Source organism: Oncorhynchus clarkii, chromosome 25, assembly GCF_045791955.1.
Source record: "Oncorhynchus clarkii lewisi isolate Uvic-CL-2024 chromosome 25, UVic_Ocla_1.0, whole genome shotgun sequence".
Taxonomy (NCBI): Eukaryota; Metazoa; Chordata; class Actinopteri; order Salmoniformes; family Salmonidae; genus Oncorhynchus; species Oncorhynchus clarkii.
Window position 1 is genome coordinate 22023032 of NC_092171.1, and position 15066 is coordinate 22038097.

The window sequence follows — 15066 nt, forward strand, 5'->3', positions numbered from 1 at the left end:
AATGACAGAACACCTCACTCTGACCATTTTACTCGCCCTAGCAGAGCTGGTTAAGCTGTTTTCATGTTAACCAGAGCGTTGATGACTGTTTCTCTGCTGCTGGCAACAATTTAATTACGCTTTTTTTGCCAACGTTTACTTAGTGAGTGTTCATAAATTCAAGTTATTTTGCGCTCTGCCACACTCAGAGGAGAGATCTCTGAAATCAGAGTAGATAGACAGAATGAACAATATCCATTGAGAACGCACATTGACTATACCACTTAGCTAAAAAGGACGTGAATAATCAAGTCAATAAAATTTGAGTAGTTAGTTAGATTATACTTAATATACTGCCTGGCAAGTTCGATGTAATAGTAACCAACTAACGTTAGGTAACGAACAATAGCTAACATACCGGTACATACTGCTGTAATGCTATGCGTTTTGTATGGATAGCATAGCTAGCAAATTGTCAGCCAACAGAACGTGTAACGTAACTTTTTGGAAGTCATTACTTTATTACATTACTTAACATTTTCTTAACATTTGTCATAATTAGTTAAAGCAATGAATTTGTATCTGCTGTCGTTGGACTTCTGCTGCATATTTTCTGCCATTTTCTTAAATCTGAAAATGTTGTGAAGCCCATTTTCTTAAGAATTGCATTATGGGTCCTAAAAGCACGGAAATAGTGTCCACTGCTTGTATACTTCGTATTTTGACTAATTTAGTACGACATCCGGGAACTTTTGGCATACTAACCATATATATACTATGACCATAAACATACTACATACTCAATTTACTTCACAAATAGTACACTTAGTGCAGTAAGTATGAGTATTTGAACACAGATTTGGTAAAAGACCAAGTCCATATTCTGGCAAGAACAGCTCAAATAAGCAAAGAGAAATGACAGTCCATCATTACTTTAAGACATGAAGGTCAGTCAATCTGGAAAATTTCAAGAACTTTGAACGTTTATTCAAGTGCAATGACCCAACACACCTCCAGGCTGTGTAGGGGCTATTTCATCAAGACTGTTGGAAAAGCATTCCAGGTTAAGCTGGTTGATAGAATACCAAGAGTGTGCAAGCTGTCATCAAGGCAAAGGGTGACTACTTTGAAGAATCTCAAATATAAAATATATTTTGATTTGTTTAACACTATTTTGGTTACTACGTGATTCCATAAGCATAAAAAAATTCCAATGTACTGCTTAACAAAACTCTCTCACACACACACAGTCTATCATATTACCTTCTAATTCGGGTTTATCCAGAATCCAGTTTATGGTACAAAGATGCTGGCCTGTCCCTGTCCCATTTATGACTTTGAGACACAATTGTTCTCTCAATGAATATGTGTGTGTGTGTGTGTGTGTGTGTGTGTGTGTGTGTGTGTGTGTGTGTGTGTGTGTGTGTGTGTGTGTGTGTGTGTGTGTGTGTGTGTGTGTGTGTGTGTGTGTGTGTGTGTGTGTGTGTGTGTGTGTGTGTGTGTGTGTGTGATTTTTGTTATGCAGTACATTGGAATTTTTAGACAAATAGAATGGACGGTATCCCATCTAACAATGAAAATGTGCCCGCTTCAATACCAGACCTGGTTTGTCTAATCATGCTCACAGACAGTGTCGAGTTTGGTTGTGGATGGGGTTGTGTGGTCTATGACGAACAAAGCAATAGACAGAACCGAAGTCGTTGTATGAAATCCACTGTCTGTGTGTGGTTGAGTTGGTGAATTTCCATCCGGGGATATCGGTGTCAGGATGCTGTCTTTTGGCACAGTTGTGTATGTAATTGTAATATGTTCACTGTAGCTCTACCTCAAACTGTATTTTATACAATTAATAAGTATTCCATACTTTGACTGGCAATGTAGCTTAATTTATTATTTTTGTGTCAATCATCGAAAAATATGTATTATTTCATATTTTGCCTTTTTTATCCAATTAAAGACCTATACCTATTAAAATAATGTAAAATGCGCACATTAAACATTAGACGAAAATGTGGTTTTAAGCATATAAGCTTATACTTAACAAAACCTTACCCATAGACCGAAACAGAACCATATACGTGGTATATTGATTGTTTTATTTAAATTAGTTACAGTATTTGGGTTTTAGCTTAGCCTATGTGTCTATTAGTCCCTCAAGAAATGTGTTTTTTATTTGAATTTCTAAAAACGTGAATGCAGTCTTATCACTTGATATATAGGTTATGTCTAAGCTAAGTAAAAGAGTAAAAGCATGTTGTTAATAACTATGTTTCCATATGAAATCAACATTTACACCGCCATATAGGCAGGCTTACTGTAAGCTTGGACATATGGCTTAGGCTACCGGAAGGCCTAAGTATGCGCGCTGTTCCATTGTCTGCGTAATTGTTTATTGACAGACCTCCGTTTATGATATCCAAAATGTCCCCATCTTTTATTCATGCACTCAAGTGTCCTTGTAAATGTAGGTTAGAATAGGCCTACAGGATGAAATATTTAAAGGCATCTAAATATTTCAAACCAGCACCCTGTCACTCATCTTCACAATAAGGCCTACTGTTTTCCATCGACTGTGCCCTATCTGGAGGCCCTATAGTTAGGCTTATTCACCGATAATTAGCCTATTTTTTTATTTGTATAATTAACCTGTATTTAACGAAAGGAACCCATTGATACCATGGTCTCGTTTCCAATGGTGCCTTGAGAAAAACAGTTCAAGCAATGTGAGCAACACATTTAAGCATGATCACTACAAGTAAATTACATTACATTAAAAAGGGCAGTAGAAACGAATATATTCAGTCAATCAAAACAGGTGCAGTTTTCATTGGTCACGTTTTTTTTAAATCAGAGAGCTAAATTCACATTTCGGGGCCAATGAATCAAGTTTTAGAGTGAAAGGTAGGTCATTCCAGGACTGAGGGGCATAGGGACTGAAATCAGTTTTTACTAACTCTGAGGAGACCCGTGGAACCTCTAGTACCAACCAGTCTTGAGAGTGAGTCTTATATTTACTATATTTCCAACTTAGAGCTGAGGTGCTAAACCTATGTGGGTTCATGAATAGTGACCCCTTTAATCGTCTTAATCCGTCTAATGCTCTCATATAGCCTCTAGAGTATGTCTATCTGGTTACTTTGCAACAGCACACTGATAGTATAGGCTAAATGCCTACTTGATGACAAATGTGCTAATGCTTTCTTTATTCAAACCAACTTCTGCGTTTGATTACTATTACGATACTACGATAAAACATGTATAGATGTTTGAAAATACGAAATATATTTAAACTATGTCCATTCTGCAAAATTCTGCAAAAAAACAAAACATTTTGGAGGTATGTCTGTGAATGATGGAGAAGCTATGACACGCAGTATGAGAATGAACAGCTTCACGTGCAGAATGAAGACAGTTTCATAAACGCGCTCTATGAGCCTCCCATAATTCATGCAAAAAAAAGCCCGAAGGGATCTCTCTCTCTCTCTCTCTCTCTCTGTGTGTGTGTTTTCCGTCAGAATGAATTTTACCACTGTAGCCAGCCACGAAATAATCTGACCCGACACTTAAAACCATCTGCGCTATCTATCCGCCTTCTTATTTACTAAATCATCCCGTGCACAAAACGTAGTGTATCTGATACTAAACCCGAGTAGCCCGGCAGTGACACGATAGTTTTATACGCAAACACATTCCGTTTTTTTCCTGCAGTGTTTAGTAAATCACGTCTCGTTGATGGGTAGTGTGCACTGTGTAAATAAGAAACCAATGTAGCAGCAGGGATTTTATTAGACGAAACAGATGTGAATAAAATGTGACAGCGTATCAAATAAAGACTATTATATGTCGATCAATGTACGTTATCAGTAGGACCGAATTTGAAGTGAATCAATCCAATTGTTTTTGCATAAAAACCTAGACTGAACATCGCATAATAAAGCCATATTTCTGATTATCAAATGAATCGAACAATTCTAGAGCGTGGATGAATGGGCTAGATTTTCAGTCTGCATTAGCCACAACAACATTCAAGAGGATGCATTGCTATTGTAGTCTCAGAACATTCGTTCTCTGTTGTTTTTATTCGTCATTTTCAGAATTTAAAAAACGGTATGCTTTATGATAATATCTGTCATGCCTGCTGCTTGGATGTTATTTTCCAATGAGAGGTAAGCGTTTGTTAAATGTATTGCGTTTTATTTGGCTCGTCGCTTTTCTTCTTCACAGCTATGACTTACAAAGTAGAGGATGTAGGAAAACATGGAATCCAATTAAAGGTTTGAAGACAAAAAGCTAAGGTCAAAATGTTTACATTCTAAGGCGCTGTCGAGCACTGGGAGGTGCTGAAATCCCTTAGTGGCCCTTTCCGCGTGATTGGTAAACTTGACAGTTACTGACGGGCATCCATGGCAACCACGAAACCAATCTGCCAAGTCCAATAGAAAATCAGCAGAGGGGCTGACTGTCTTTTCCCTGTTCAAAATGTATCTCGGTTTTAGTTTTTTTATACCTCTTGTACTTTCAACCTACGAAGTTCACCAGCCGATCGCTGCAGTAGCCAGTCAGAGGGCATAGTTCCTCAGTGTTTTTAACGGTTGATCTGTTCACTTTAGGATTGCCTTTTTGCCTGAGAGAGCGAGAGGGAGAGAGGATAAGCGCGAGAGGGGAGCGTGTGATAGAGAGAGACGGAGAGGAAACGAGAAGCCTCCATGTTTCAGCTGCCTATCTTAAATTTTAGCCCCCAGCAGGTTGCGGGGGTTTGCGAGACTCTGGAAGAGAGCGGGGACATTGAGCGCCTAGGTCGCTTCCTCTGGTCTCTGCCCGTTGCCCCGGCAGCCTGCGAAGTCCTCAACAAGAATGAGTCGGTGCTTAGGGCGCGGGCAATCGTGGCATACCACACCGGGAATTTGCGAGAACTTTACCACATCCTGGAGAACCACAAGTTCACCAAAGAGTCTCACACTAAACTACAGGCCCTGTGGCTGGAGGCGCATTACCAAGAGGCAGAGAAGCTGCGGGGCCGCCCGCTAGGGCCTGTGGACAAATACAGGGTGCGGAAGAAGTTCCCTCTGCCCAGAACGATATGGGACGGAGAGCAAAAGACCCACTGCTTCAAGGAGAGAACCCGACATTTGCTACGCGAATGGTACTTGCAGGACCCTTACCCGAACCCGAGCAAAAAGAGGGAGCTCGCACAGGCTACTGGACTTACTCCCACACAAGTCGGAAACTGGTTCAAAAATCGTAGACAAAGGGATAGAGCGGCGGCTGCGAAAAATAGGTATGTATGATGCAGTCTGTAGCTTACCTTTCTATTTTATCAAAGATGGTCTGAAGTTGTTTCAACATTTATTGTAATCTTTTTAACAAAAACAACCCTGCATTGCGAATTAATCACAGTCAGCCTATGCACTTGCATTTGTTTCAATGCGAGCAATTATTCGGGCAAAATTTTAAATCGAATTATTTGAATTAGGTTATGTTGTTTCGAGTAAACATTGAAATAGAGCTGTCTATAATATATCAATAGGCTACCCTATAGTTCAGTTACCTTTGTTCATAAATAATATTTACGGAAATGACACCATAAACGCTGTAGCCTATTGAAATGAAGTAAAATGCATGACAAACTCCACTATGAGACTTGCCCTTGTCATTTTCATTGCAAAGTTGACTATATAGATTTGCCAATAATGTGTATTTACAGTGTAAATACAATCACAGAGTTTCCCAAATTGACCATTATCTATGGTAGCCTATATCCTTCCCAGTAGCAAAACAGCTAAAGCATATAGCCAATATGCTAGGTCAATGTCTCAATAACTCCGTTCAGATTATCTGTCTTTTTCCACAATGCATTTTGCATGTATTGACAGCTGTCTGTGTAGGCCCAAGTCTTTAAACCTAATTTAACAATAAACATGCAATATGTCTGAAACATTTTGTATTATGGATGTTGCTCAATGAAAGACAGAAACACAGGAGCCATACGATATTATTTGTTCAATCATGTATAATGAAATTTGTGTTGATCAACTCATGAAGGTAGCAGGTGTATTGAATACATCTGAATTGTTTCCTTTAAGAAGATATTGGAATTACAAGGCTAGTCTGTCTATCTATAAAATGTGCTCAATCCATAAAATGGGCTGGGGTTACTGTGTGTTGCTTGTGTTTGTGTGTTTACTAGCATAAAATTGCATTGTTGGGCTCCTAGCCTGGCACTTGTGCATCAGATTGCTAGGCCTCAGCAATAACTATGTTTCAATTAAGGATTACTTTGACAGAACCTATTCGTATTGGATTGTGGTTAATTCCAGTTTTCCCTCAACGTCTGTCTTTTATCCAGGCTACAGCAAGGGTTGTCCCAAGGCTCGGTTCGGTCTTTGGCTGATGATGATGGAACCGTCGATCGACTCGGTCCCGCCTCCAGCCCCGAGGCAAGTTTGTCGAGCAAAGCCGCCACCTCGGCTATCTCTATCACTTCCAGCGACAGCGAATGTGACATCTAATGGCGCACAAAGCAGTCGAGAGGAGGAAGAGGATACATTGACAGTATAAAAATGAAGGAGATCCTGAAAAACAATCTAACATAAAAACAGTCATAGTGCCTGCGTTTGAATTGAAAGAAACTGTTCTTCTTTGATGACTGCCAAAACATGAGGGTTCTAACGGAATGCCCTGTCTTAAAGCTATAGGCTACTTTCATTTTTTTTTTCGTTTTCCACTATGGATGACTGAAGCTAATGCAAGCTGAAAGAAAATGTAAAGAAAAAACATATTCATATTCACGATCCTTTTTAGGGATGACTAATAAACCAATGCCTCAAGTTGAAACTCAAAATAAATAAAAAATAAGGGAAAAAGGAGAAGACATTCGAGCGCCTAACCTGCTATTTTCTGTGGGTATTTCATGTTGAAAAGACGCTGTAATATTTTTACTTTACTTTTAAAGTTGTATAAATAATGTTTATTTACTTATTTAAATGATAGGCGCTATTATAATTTGATATTTTTTTGCTTGGTGTTTTTATGTTTACCTTGTCCACAGGTGAACCCGTTGAGCATGTGCGCTTTAGTGAACATGTGTTTCAGTAAAAAATACAAAAAAGTAGCCTAAAGAATCTTAATAAAATTATTGTTGATCAAAAGAACAAAACATCAGTATTTTTATTCACAGATATTGAGAATGGTGTTTGCAGATATTGTATTACCCGATTATTAGCCTACTTGATATTATTATCGAGTAACGCCTAATTTGGCATGATACTTTAGATTATATTTTAGGGGTTTGGGACGATATTTAGAATATGATATATGTGTGAGAGAATATTTCAAATATCGTCCTATGACAGGTGTGGTGCATCCTACTGTATTATGTTGTGCCTCTGCTTTGGCCTGATGGAGTGGTCTATATATCTGAGAATTTAGACATGTCAATAAGTAGGCTGCTTAACTACCAAATATCTTGATATGTGTGTGGACTCTGAGTAAGAAAATTAGTTTTATTCTTTATAATGCCACACTTTATAGTGCCCTGACAGGTCCTCGACGTAATTTGCCAACATGCCTCGCGTCATGTAATGTGGCATGACAGCGAGAGGTCAGAGAAAGGCCGTCAAACAAAACGGGATGATCTCCGAGTCCCGGAGTAAAAACAAATAGCCTTACACAACACCAGAATATGAAATGTGCTCTGGATGACTGATGAGTAGTAGCCTATAAAAATAGCTATTGGCCATTTTATTATTTTAAATCAAGGATCATTTTAAAACCTATTACATTTAATTTAGATAGGCTATAGGCATCGATTTCTGGGTGATAGGCTAAAACATTTTCTAGAATTGAATCTGCATGAAAAGTGACGGGTTCGACCGTTGATCTGAACCATATTTCCTTTATCGTATAATTAATGTCAGCTAGCCTAATGTCTGCCACGACTAGGCCTATGGCGATGTTCTTATGAGAGTCTGCAAGGTTGATAGCTTACAACATATTTCATGTTTCAGGTATTTGAGTAAAGTCTGTTATTTATATTTGGTTATTAATGGTTCAGTTAAACACTTAACGTGTTTAGGGGGTATAGGCAGAAATGCTTGAAGCAGACCATGTTACGGTAGGCTAAAAAACGCAATGGCTGTGATACATGTGGTTGTTTGATGTTATGATCAGACGTGATGCCGTTATTATTTTGTAATAGGGTTTGACCTAACCGTCTATAGATAGGCCCTTAAGTGTTTGTGTTATTGTTGTTTTTTTGCATTACGGTTTAGGCTAGTATTTAAAATTGTTACCACTAGCACACATCCCTGCCTATGATGAATATATGCCAAATAATGTTCTATTGGAACGTAAAGACGAGGGTAAACCGTGCATACACCTGAGGTTAAACTGTCTGTTCCCTCTTTATACGCGCTAACAGGATGTCAGCCCAAATGAGCAACGAAAATGAGAAATAGGCTAGTGTTTTTTCAATGGCTCCAGAGTTCTGGTTTTGGACAAACACCTGGATTTTCATCCAATTTGCAATTAATTACAGTAGCCAGTGAAAGAGACAAGATGTATTCCTCGAAACGTCTTTCAGCTGGAACAACACATAAATGCAATGTTTCGGGTTTTGGATAAAAAGAGAGAGGAAGCAAGTGAGGGGAAGAAAGGGGGGGGGGGGGGGCTTGAGTTTCTTTCAAATCATGGGGACAAAATGGCTGAATATTTCCGTTTCTATTGAAAATCAGGGCAACTAGGGGACACACATGAAAAAGTATTTTTAGCAGTATATAAAGTTGTCAGCGGTAATCAGCACTAATGATGCGGTCTACGGTCCCCGAGCAAATAAAGGGGCGCTCCCAATGTTTTGTGAGGGGAAGCAACACGAGTTTGTACCTCTTCAAAGAATTAACTGCTGTCATGGTAAAGTCTGCCAGCCTGGGTACGGAAGTCAGCATTTTTGTTTAGCGTGTGTGTTCTGGGGCAGCTGCTGCAATGTGAATTCGCAAGTAGGACGATTAAAAGGATTTAGCCTAATTCTCAATTTATTGACTATTTTCTGACTGACTTGTACGTTTGCAACAGTTATAACACGTTAATTGTGCTCCAATAAACATGACGAACATTTTGAATAATGAAGAAAATATGATATAATATGTTGGATATATAACCACTGAATCGGGCGAAATTCATTGACTATTTTTCCTTAGACCTTCAGCACTTTTATATATTAGTAACATGGTATCTTCTTGATTTTTGTGTCGTTTGTAATCTATATATAAAAATGAAAGCAGATGGGACCCAATTTCAATGTTTGTGTCAACCATAATTTGAAAGAAGTTTATCTTTCTCTTGAACTCCAATCCCTCTATGCTGTTGAGTCTTTATGATCGAATCTGTCATAGCAGTTCAGCAGTGATACACAACGTGGTGCGAGCTCGTGTCAGCACTGACAGTAGGCTATGGCTACGTGGGCTATTTCTCCTGCAGCAGTTACATGATATTATCTTGCTATTTACCACATTAGTCTGTATTTCTACACGCGTGTCTTGAACTGATTCGTAATGATCACTAATCAATGTTAGTTTATCACAGGGTTATTTTATGCATATTTCTTCCAACGGTGATAGTAGTCTCTACAATTTCTATTTTGATTGGTTTAATCTCTGGCATATTTTTCTCCACTCTGCCTCTTGATGTTTATATTAAATCCCCTGGTTTTAGGCGTATTTTTTATTTAACAGGCTCTGCTATAGCCTAGGTATGGTCCTGTGAAAAACATATTCAAATATATGTATTATTATTATTATAATTAGTAGGCCTACTGTTATTATTATATTATTATTATTATCACCTGTAGTAGGCCCTTTTCGTAAAACAGACTTAATATCCTAACTTGCCATAGAGTAGACCATTCACCTCTTGCCTGAGTTTTTCCTGTTTTCCCTAAAGCGGATGAGGTCATTAAATTACGTAGAAACATAAGTGCATTTAAGAGCTTGTCCTCCTCCTTAATTAGCAAAGCTCTCAAGGAGGACCCCACACTGCTCCATCCCTTTCCCATAAACACTCTGTCCCGTCTCCCCACAATGTGCTAATTTGATTTGACCACTTTCTTGATGTCGTCTCTGCAATGACTGTCGTTCAAAACTTTATATCTCTTGGTTTGTTCTTCTTAGCTTGAATTTCACAATTTCATGGATTCTTCTCTATCTTTGTTTTATTGGTGTGGTAGGCCTATTATTGTTGGCTATATCGTCGGCCAGGGCCACACCAACTTTACTGCTCGTTCGTTCAGCAAGACATTCACTGACTGGAAACACTCTGCTATCAATATTCGTATTAAAATTAATAAGAATCCTGAATATATTTTATACTCTAGAAAATGGCTTGTCTGTAAGTCAGTTATGTTCGTTCGCGTTTGTGTTGCATGTGTTTTATTGAAGTCAAATACTGTACTTTCTTCACTGGAACATTGTCTCTTTCATAAATGAAGTTCACAGAATGACTATAGTGAAGGTCTATTTACCATGTATTCACGTTAATAAACATTTTACATTAAGAAATTGCATGAAAGCATGCGTTTCACAGTAGGCTCCCAGAGAATGCCACGGATGACCTCTGGTGGTGATATTGGGTGGTAGCCTACTCTACTGCTTACTGGAGTGGAGAGACGCCGCTTGTCATGGTAGCCTACTTATTTACAATCACACAACCTAATCATTTAAAATTAAAATGGTTCCATTGTGTTAGAATGCATTATGATTTTCGAAAGCTATTTTTCTGGAATGCCTCCAAGCTCTAATAAAACGAACATAGCCTAATATCCTCCGCATAACCTGTTGTTTTATGTTTCATAAAATATCTCCAAACTGAAGTCAGCCTGAAGACTGGCTTTTTTCTGCACGCTTGCACTTTTTTTTCTTTAGGGCTCCCGAGAGGCACAGCGGTCTAAGGCACTGCATCTCAGCGCTAGAGGCGTCACTACAGACACCCTGGTTCGAATCTAGGCTGTATCACAACTGGCCGTTATTGGGAGTCTCATTGGTCGGCGCTCCATTGGCCTAGCGTCGTCTGGGTTTGGCCGGTGTATAAATAAGAATTTGTTCTTCTCTGACTAGCCTAGTTAAATAAAGGTAAAAATGAAAAAAATATAAGTTTACACCAGCAAAAACAATTTAAAAAAATACAAAGAAGCAACGGGTTTCACTTAGTTGTTCACAGTATGTGACATAGTCCCACCCTAACCTTTTGTCTAATCGTCTTGCACCGCACCCCTCTGGCAAGAGGCAGTCAACGGCAATTATGATGATGTGTAGGCCTCATAGAATTCGGGAGACGCGTTTCAGCACCATGGACAGGGAGGCCACCGCGTTTCAGCACCATGGACAGGGAGGCCACTGCGTTTCAGCACCATGGATAGGGAGTGCAACCGGGAGGGCACCTGGTAGGGCACCCATGCACCCATGGACATTTCCGAGATACCTAGTTCTGACTAGCACATGAACGTGGCATATAGCAGGGGTGCTACAATTTTTGGGCATGTATAGCAGGGGTGCTCTAACTTTTGTGCTTGGTGGGCCTAGGCGGTGGGCCTCGGGCCGAACAAATATACATAATTTAAACAATAAGGTAAACAATAGCTTTTTCGGATCTTTAAAAAAAAAGTAATCCTAAAATGACACTTCAAACATTAATCAAATGGTAGCCATATAACTTGACCCCTAACAACACAGTCTGATTACCAGTATTAAATATGTATTAAAACTTTTTTAACCTTTATTTAACCAGGAAGTGCTCATTGAGATTTAAAATCTCCTTTTCAAGAGCACCTGGCCAAGATAGGCAGCACCAAGTCATTACAAAAATTACAGACAAACAACTACAAGTAATCTAGTGAAAACCATAGAATTCACAAGAGTATAACAAAATCAAAAACTTTTACCATTGTATCATAGAAACTGCAACCAAGTTTCTATGTTTATAAGACTAATAACTTTTTCCAGCTTTAAAGTAAGTTTCCTGCAATTCTACATATTTTGCTATAGGGCGTGGAGAACATTTTGCAGTTTTAAAGCATGTTTAATGCAATCTACTCATTATGCCAACGGTTGGAGTAAAATTGTTGCAGTTTTAATGCTATTTTGCCTGCAGTTCTACACATTTTGCCATGACTTATGCCGTGTGCATATGATATCTGAATGAGAGTGACTAACAAAATCAATGGGGGTCCCTGGGCCCATGCCCTGGGTCCCCAGTCAGTAATTCGGCCAGGATTACTACAAGGTTTAGATAGCTGGCTAGATTAATTTAACTAGAACTGTATAAAATGTTATCTGGCATGGGCTAATTGATTGACTGTCAGTGACTGACATAACAAGAGGAAAACTGCTGAGGCACTACCATATTTAAAGTAGCATGTTGTGTTTTTTTTACTATGCTATCTCTCAACTGGGATGGCCTCCCGGAGTAAAAACAAATACACAACACCTCACTCAGAAAAAAAGGTTCCGTAGGCTATATAACCACAGTAAGTGTATCTCACTGGGCACAGACATCAATTCAACAACGCAATTTCATTGAGATGAAGTGGAAACATCATTGATTCAACCAGTGTCTGCCCAATGGGATGATTTTATTAGCTAGCATTTAGTTTGCAGCAGCCCAGGTTTGTATGAACCTTGCTGTTTGCCACTCTGACCTCGGCAACAATGTTGCAAAATAGGAATTCGATCTCCCCCTGCCATAGTGAGTGAATGGTGTCGGACGAGAGCTAGTCATTTTTCTGACCAGGCGAATTCATGCAGTAGGATAGTTAATATGGATATAAATGTCAATGCAAAACAGCTAAAACAAATTAAAGGTAGCTAGTTAGAGGTCATTTCTGAGTTTGACTTGCCTGTCTTATCTTTTGTTAGCTGTTGTTGGCAAAAATCCTCAAGAGGTTCTATGTAGAACCCCAAGTTTTTCTAAGAGTGGGCCTACAGATTATGAAATGTGCACTGGCTGATGGATGAGTATAGAAATACATGTTGTCCTACATTTTAATTTTAACCATTGTTGTGTATTTCAAATTAAAGATGATTTTAATTTACATTTAATTTAGATTAAATCATTAAAGCATTGATTTCTGGGTGATAGACTAAAACATTTACTAAAATGTTATCTGCATGGTAGGCAATAGGCTGTTCGATCATGGTTTAATTTATCATAGAATGAATGTTTGATAGATAGCCTAATGTCTGCCACAATTAGCCTTTGACCGATTCTCTTATGAGAGGCTACAATGTTTATCTGACAGAATACAGTGTGTTAGTATCAATCAGAAAGTATTATTGTCTGGCAACAGCATAATGGGGGTCCCACAGGGATCCATCTTAGAGCCTTTACTCTTTAGCTTATATATAAATTACTTGCCTCGTGTGTCATGGTGTTGATTTACAAATGTATGCAGATGATACTGTTATATATACACATGCCACAACTGCAGAAGAAGTTGCATCTAAACTAAGTGAAGCTATGGCAGTTCGCAGCAGTCAAGTCTTAGTTTAAATATGAACTAAACTGTTGGTATGTCTTTCTCCAGAAGGAGACATCTTGTAACTTTTCCTGACATCTTTATTAAGGCAGACTCTAAACAGACTTTTAAAAATAATGTTAAGAAGTTGGTCAATACTGTGAAATTTAACTTTAGACATATAAGAAACTGCCTTAACACTAATGCTGCTATGGTTTATGTCTCAAATTGGTCACAACCAGGAGATATGACAATCAAAATATTGCAATCTCTGTACAAGCGTGGGTAAAGCTGCTTTTTAAATGGTTACGTCGACTTGCTCCACAACCCTTAAGTAGTCAAGTGACTACTCTATAATCTATAGGGTCACATTCTAAGGGAGCAGTGAATGGCAACTGTAGAGTTCCAGTGTGAAGAATAGCACTTGCCCAGTCTGCATGTTCTTTAAAAGCTGTTCACCACTTGAACCAACTACAGAAAACTTAAAACATGTGGCTATAGTGTTCGTGAGTTCACACAAAAAAAAGTTAAAAAGTGGTTTAAGGAACAGCAGGGTTGTAGCCACTTATTAACCTTTTTTGTTGCTGTTTGTAGGTTACTACTATTTGATTGTTTATATTTTATACTATTTAACTGTTTCTATTTATTGTATTTTATTTTCCATTATTAAAAAAATAAATAATAATGATAATGTTGAACTTCTTGCTTCTGTTATTTTAAAGCCAACATGGACTGTTTTTTGTTGTTGTATTTTGTTGTTGTTGTGGGTGGAAAATGTGTGATGTTAAATGTTTTTAATCTGTCTTTTAGGTTTGGAACAAATCAAGGTCCGTCTAGACCAGACAAAAATCTGACCAATGCCTACTTCTCACTTTAAATGTATTTTTTTTGTTTTTCATTTATGTTTGGTCATTAATGGTTCATTAAAAACACTGTACATTTTAGGAGTAGGCCTAGGCATAAAGGCTTGTACCAGACCAGTTATGGTTGTATAAAAAACACAATGCCTATAGACAGGCCTACATTTGGTATTATGATGCTATGAGCAGTCCTGCAGATATTGTTTATGATAGTTTTTTTTTGCCTATACCCACCTATAATACCCTAAGTGTTTCTCTCACCATTACCACAAAGCGATGTCCCAGTTTGATTCACTATGGAGGGATACCATACCTGCTTATTTTTCAGAAACCATTGGTCCTTTATTACAGCCTATCCAGAGGCTTCGTAATATAAATGCAAGATTAAATAATTTGGTTATTAGCAGTCAGGCCTTAACCTAGTGTTTGCATGTCATTCCCTTAAAAGAAATGTGAAATTTGCAGTTTTACACATGTGAACAGGCTGTTTTCACATGTTGAGCTTAAATTTCCCATATGAAACCATATTTTCACATGTATTCAACTTAGAGTTCACATGTTAAAACCACCTTTTCACATGTGAGGAGAATAACATGTTTTTACCTCACATGTGAATTACATGTTCACATTTGAAAAACATTAACATGTGAAAATCTCATTTGCAGTTTCACATGTAAGAAATCTCCACATGTGAAAATCTGACTTTCACATGTCAAATCAAATCAA

At 38.2% G+C, this 15066-nt stretch overlaps 1 protein-coding gene across 1 annotated transcript in view; it reads left to right on the forward strand.

Annotated features, from left to right (window-relative positions):
- The window catches only part of LOC139383504 (homeobox protein SIX6), a 49232-nt gene extending 42126 nt beyond the window's left edge, over positions 1 to 7106 (forward strand). The window contains exons 2-3 of the mRNA XM_071128062.1: positions 4590 to 5257; positions 6326 to 7106. Of these exons, the coding sequence (XP_070984163.1) occupies positions 4686 to 5257; positions 6326 to 6488 (735 nt within the window). The 5' untranslated portion in view covers positions 4590 to 4685 and the 3' untranslated portion in view covers positions 6489 to 7106. The remainder of the gene's footprint in view (positions 1 to 4589; positions 5258 to 6325) is intronic.
- Positions 7107 to 15066: the final 7960 nt, after the last annotated feature.